The following is a 6,517-nucleotide window of genomic DNA, read 5'->3' as shown; positions in this document are numbered from 1 at the left end:
CATAATATCTGCACACTAAATGAAGCCGTTAGTAATAAAATTGTTACTCACAAAATATATGCTTGTTATCATCAAAACTAGATTCTGAACATAGATTCTGAATCTTGTTCTAACAGTAACGTATACCATTAGACCACTGGCTGAATCACACCATGGTTGTAGTTAATTTTCTAGAATATTAACTTAGCTTAGGTTGATGCATCTCCATTGCAAATAACCCCTTGTATGTCTCTTCTAATTTATCGTAACAAGAGTTCCATGTTCTCACAGACTTGACAAGTGATATCAAGTTTGAGTAAACAACCTTCATCCTGTCCGAGAGAAACACTAGTCGTACATATTGAGAAAAATAAATTCTCAATACAAAGATGTCAAGATATTATATCTGACATCTCAAGAATCTCCAACGCCATATTTAGGACTTTTCAACATAAACTGCTATAAACTCCTTGAGAATCAAACATTTTCCTCCTTAAAAGCATCACAACATGTGGTTAGTGCACACCCACACAAAGTTCTTCTCAACAGAATTTTTCCATGGCCCCAAACAAGATTCTATAAATCTGGATCCTTTGATCAGAAGGATCTCCTAGATATTAGAGAGAATGTCCTTGTCATATGAACTTCACTTTCATATTCAAATAAGATGTACGTTGATGGTGTGATTATCCTGTCAAATTGAGTGAATATTTATGAGATAAGAGAAAAATTGAGTACTTGTATGTTTGGAGTAACTTTTCCAAGTTGATTGGATTGAAGCATGGAACATAAGTGTTGATTAGAAAACTAAAGCTGATGTTAATTGGTAAAGGTAAATATGTTAATTCAGATGAAATGTTTAGTGTGCAAACAAGTTACTTGAGAACAAGCAACAAATTAATTTTGGGGTTGTGATGACAGTTGTCATTAGTAACTTTTACTAGTAAATTCGGATGAAAGCATTGAAATAAGGAGCATAAGTCATGCCAAAGTATGGGACTTAGAAAAATTGTGAATAAAAACAACTTTTGTCCCCTAGAATTCACGTGCGCGTGATGAATATTATTATGGCGCGATGCATGTCTCATTATGGCACCATGTTGCTCCACTATGACACGTGGGAATTTCTATAAATGGGGCTTTTTTATTACTTTTTAGGGAGTTCGGAATTTGATAGAGAAAGTGACAGATTGGTTACCAACGTGACGATTTTGAGGGTTTTGGAAGCCATTGAAGACTTTTATCTTCCTTGATTTTCATGTTCTCTCCATCTAAACTCATGGTAATTGTTATATTCACTATGAGTGGCTAGATTCCTTGGATCAAGTCTTTTTAGACAATCCTTCTTATTCTTGTTGGATCATATGGTTGTTTGATGTTTATTGAATTATTTAATATTATTGTTTTAATTTAATTGTTCTTGACCTTAATGCTTTTTATGTATTGACGAATGCATGAATTGACATCAGATGAGTGGATATTTTTTACTGTCAGTCTACCGATCTGATCTAGGAAAATTATTCAGGTTAATAATTAACTATGAATATGTAATTATAAGTTGTGGCTTTTGAATTAACGAACTTAGAACTCCTACATTAACGAACTTTAGAATTGGAATTTCTTGATTTTTGTTGCATGTTTCTTGATTTATTCTAACTACTTCAAAATTGATTTGTGTCATCTTCATGATTTGATTCAAATTTTATTCTAAAGGAGAATGCTTCTTGAGTTGTTCATTTTGATGAGAAGTATGGCCTTCATTGTTAATCCGCTTAAAATGTGGGTAGTAGTTCTTCTGTGAATTGTAAGTGTTTGAGTACGGATTACTTTTCTAGTAGCTACACATATACTTTGTTTCTTTTGATATACTTGTAAGAATACATCATCCATTTGCATGTTCAACACCACAAAAATCACACCTAAGGACTTAATATTGTTGAAGAAGTTATCGGTTTGTTGTTGCACTTATTAATTACTTCGCCAAGGCTTCCTATTGAGCACTTATTTGCTCATGACTATCTAACAATGTAATTTGACTGTCGGGTGCTAGCATTCCTTTTCTTCTGGAACCTTTATCTATCATAGCACAATATTAGTTCGATGTCATATTATTGATCAATACTTTCACTTTTATGTCATACTTAGTTCTCATTGAACATACAGTTGAGGAATCTAGTAGTATTTGGGTACTACCTCTAAGTTCTTGCTTAAAATACGGTACATGGTCCATTTCATCAAGATTTTGTGATTGACATCTTTTCAACATAAGTTTCAACCTCTCTCGCGCATCATAGAAAAATTTGGCTTCTCCTTGCTCGAATTGGTGATTGAGGCCATTTTATCTATTGGGTGTTTGTTTCAAGTTTAAGAATTAATTTTTTAGGAATAATTTTTGGAAAATGATTATACCCATGGTTGTTAAGAGTTTGAAGTAAATTTATTCCTAGGAATAAAGGTTCCAAGGAATAAAATAACTTCTAATAACTTTTATAATTTCAATGATTTTATTCCCATGTAAGAAGGTGAGAATGTTCATTCCCATGAAATTTCACATGATTTTTTTATTAAAAATATATAGCTTCTAATTTTCTTAGGAATATCAAATAATATGTCAAATACATTTTCTTAAATATACCCGAGAATCAAACTTCCTTATTTTTATTCTCCGGTAACTTATTCCTGGAAATCTCTTTCGAATTCTTGAACCAAACACACCATATATATTTTCAGCTTTACAAAAATGGATTTTTTCTTTGTATTTTTGAAAATAGATTTTCCAAAAAAGTTTTTCAAAATATTACAAATTTTTTATATTCGTTTTTTCTAAAATAAAACACTAATTGTGATATCTTATAACATAAACATAAACATATATTACTGAAAATTAAAACTTAGTCAAAATCACAATTTTTTCAAAAAGTTGTATTTCAAAAATGATTTTTATGAAAATTTATTTAAAATACCTTCAAAATTAAGTGATTTTTTAAAATTTTGATATTCAATTTTTTTTTTCCATTAATAGATGAAATATCTAAAATCACATTTTAAAAATAACTATTTAAACAAAATTTTCATTTGAAACTTTTATAAGAAAAATATTGTAAATTTTTTTTCACAAAATTATGTAACACTATGAAAATCATTTTAAAAAAACCAAAACAAACGGGCCCATAATAGCTCCGCAAATTGTTCCTCTAGCTCTTCCCAAAGATATAAGCCAATCTTTAGCTTTCCATGTTAACAAGAACATGAATAAATGGGACATCTTGAGGAAGGAGGTAGAGGTGTCTATGAGGGAAGTTGTAACCATTTTCATCACTGATTTTGGGGCTAAATGGAGTACTAGGGACCTGTACATTGAAATCAAGGAGCTGGGAACGATTGAAGAAATCGTGATACCTTCAAAGACAGATTGGAGAGGACAAAGATTTGGTTTTGTTAGATTTATCAATGTGGCAGATGAGAAGAACCTGGAGACAAAAATGGACAACAGTTGGCTTGAAGGTGTTAAGATGAGTGCCAATATTTCTAAGATCAAAAGGAAAGAGTTGAAGAAGAAGAACAATCTTGTTAAGACAACGACTTTAGCGAAATCTCAGAACAATGACCGGATGCTGTTTCATGAGAACAAGCTTAGACACAAGGCTTTGGCAGCAGAGATTGGGGGAGGAGCGGGTACCTCAAAAACCTATGCGGAAATCATCAAAGGAGACAAAGTGAAGACTTTTGAGGAGGCAATAGAAGCTTGTAAATCGATGTTCTTTTCAGCTAACGATTCAGAGAAGCAGAGATTTTACAAGGCTAAGGTCGGAGTAACTAGAAGGATGGGAGACGCGTATGCAGTGGCTAACAGTCTATTGGAAGAAGGCATTTTCTCTATATCAGCTACAGCTTTGGGTCCTAGTATGTGTCTTCTAGAGGAGAGCATTGAAGGTGATCTAGAGACTCTGCTAAATGAAGGGGGAGAGTGGTTAAATCTATGGTTTGAAGAAGTTAGGGAATGGAGGACAACGGACGTCAAATGCGCAAGAGTAGCTTCCGTTTCCATCTACGGCGCTCCCTGTTTCACCAGAAACGAAAGGTTCATGGATTTGTTGTTAGCGGACATCGGGAAAATCATGAATCCACACATTCTGAATCTAAAAACCAACAGATTGGATGTAACAAAAATAATGATATTCACTAATCACCTAGAATCTATTAGAAGCAGAGTTAGGGTTTCCATTGATGGAGATTGGTATAACATCCTAATTATCGAAGAACAGACCCTGGACTCTGGAGAAACGGAAGAAGATAAATCCACCATCAGCATCTCGTCGTAAGGGGAAAGCGACTCTTCATCTCAAGGATCGCACGGAGGTGAAGACGCTCCGTCAAGGAGCCGTTTGATCCGAAATCCCAAATCGCCTAGGAATCTGCACCAAAGCCTTAATTGTGATGATGACCGTGGAGAGGCTACTCTGAAAACAAATACAGACGGAACACGAAAGGGGGGTGGATCTGAATCTTTCAATAAATGCAAAGAACATTTAGGGGATAAAAATAAAAGCTTTTCAGACTTACACAGCTCTTCAGATCCTATATCCATGAAGTCTAGTAGCAGAGCAGAGGAAGAATTGCAGGGGGATAGCGTGAAGAGTTTCCTAAATAAAAATGTGGAGATGGTGGGACCTGCAGGATTATTAATTATTAATAATTCTATTGTTAATCCTTATTTTAAAAGTAATGAGGTGGCGGTGGAAAAGAAGCATGAAGAGGACGAGGTGAGAGAGTATGGTAACTCTTTGGATAAGGACAACCGTGTGGACCCCTTTGCAGATTCTAAAACGACAAAGCTTGATAATTTAGTAGAAGTTTTTAACGTTTACTCTTTTTTAGAGAAGGTGGGCCACACTTCCATCCAAGTGGGCCAAGAAAAGAGAATCTTTAAGAATGTTTCGGGAGAAGGTGATTCATGCTATTCTGGGCCGCGCCAAACATCAAAAAACAACGTAAAAGTCATGAAAAAATTTGTTGTGCCTGTCAAGAAAGTGGTAAAAAATTCTAAGAAGAAGGAGGCGATCACCAAAGGCAAACAGATTTTATGTTTTGATGATCACTGTCAACGGGTGAAAAACTCAAAAAAAGCTAGGAAGAAAATTAGAGAGGTGTTGGACTTAGGAAATCAAGCAGAAAATTTCATCTACCTGGTAGAGACTAGACTTCAAGATGGGAAGGAGTCATCCTTGAAGGGAGCTCCATCTCATTGCAACCAGAACAAGCTGTACTTAAAGTAGAATTATTTGTCAGGAGGAATACCTTTATCTTGTGATTCAATCTCTAGTGCTGATATCACAAATTGTAACAGGAGACTAACTGATGGAGTGCTGAACAAGGCGGCGGGGGGGCTGTGGAACTCAATGATTAAGTTGGGCATCAAGAACATTTCCGAAAAATTTGATCCAATTGCAAAATTGAAGGAAATGGAATCTAGGGAAATTAAAGGGGAGTCGGCGACGACGGGGATCAATAAACATGCACCCCCATGATTATTTTTTCCTTAAATATTAGAGGAGGAGGTAGCCGGGCCAAGAGGAAGAGAGTCAGATACCACATTCAAAAAGGAGAGGTTGATATATGTTTTATCCAAGAAACAAAGTTAAGTGGCATAAATTCTAACATAGTTAAGGAATTGTGGGGAGATAATCAAGTAGAGTGGTCGCATCTGGATGCCAACGGGGCGTCGGGAGGCATTCTTACGATGTGGAAAAAGGATTTCTTCAATTTAATCTTTAGTTTCCGTGGTGAGGGTTTCTTGGGTCTTTGCGTGGAGAAGGATGGCAAACGCATTTACTTCGTGTACGTCTATGCTTCATGTGACTTAACCACAAGAAAAAGAACTTGGGATATATTATATGATTTCAAAAATAACAATTTTAAAGGCTCTTGGTGCATTGGAGGAGACTTCAATTCTATCTCCTCTTTAGAAGAAAGAATTGGGATATCAACTCGTAGCTATAGGAGGGAGATAACGATATTCAAAGAGTTCATAGAAGAAATGGAGTTGGTGGATCTACCTACCATAGGAGGCAAGTTTACTTGGATAAAAAGTAATGGCAAGACTATGAGTAGGTTAGATAGATTTCTTCTATCGGAAAGCTTTATTGAAGATTAGAAGGTGGAAGGTCAACATATTGGAGAGAGGGATGTGTCCGATCATGCTCCAATTTGGTTAAAAGACAATAGAAAGGATTGGGGCCCTAAACCTTTCAAGTTCAACAATATGTGGTTCAAACATGAGGATTTTGATACTTTTGTGGAGGAGGAGTGGAAAAAAATTGATTTCAAAGGAAAAGGTGACTTTTGCTTGAACGAAAAGTTGAAAACTCTCAAAAACCGGTTATCTTGGTTTAACAATGATGGGAACGAGTTGCACTCTTTATATAACATGTTTGTTCATTTTGCAGGTAACGTTCCGGATGAAGTGGCTTGGAAAAGGTCAAAAGTGGCGGAGGATTTTTGGGATAACATTAATAGGAGAGAAGGCCTCCTTAGATTA

The 6,517-nt window shown here is 35.4% G+C and overlaps 1 protein-coding gene across 1 annotated transcript; it reads left to right on the top strand.

Annotated features, from left to right (window-relative positions):
* Positions 1-5,503: 5,503 nt before the first annotated feature.
* On the top strand, positions 5,504-6,133 carry LOC131636567 (uncharacterized). The gene has a single exon (XM_058907174.1). The coding sequence runs from the start codon at positions 5,504-5,506 to the stop codon at positions 6,131-6,133; it is 630 nt and encodes a 209-aa protein (XP_058763157.1).
* Positions 6,134-6,517: the final 384 nt, after the last annotated feature.

Source organism: Vicia villosa, unplaced genomic scaffold (genome assembly GCF_029867415.1).
Source record: "Vicia villosa cultivar HV-30 ecotype Madison, WI unplaced genomic scaffold, Vvil1.0 ctg.001788F_1_1, whole genome shotgun sequence".
Taxonomy (NCBI): domain Eukaryota; kingdom Viridiplantae; phylum Streptophyta; class Magnoliopsida; order Fabales; family Fabaceae; genus Vicia; species Vicia villosa.
The sequence above is the reverse complement of the archived record's forward strand: the minus strand, read 5'-3'. Positions and strand labels throughout refer to the sequence as shown.

What these genes read in the sequence shown, in the direction of transcription:
- LOC131636567 (XM_058907174.1), top strand. Translation starts at nt 5,504, where the DNA reads ATGATTATTTTTTCCTTAAATATTAGAGGAGGAGGTAGCCGGGCCAAG.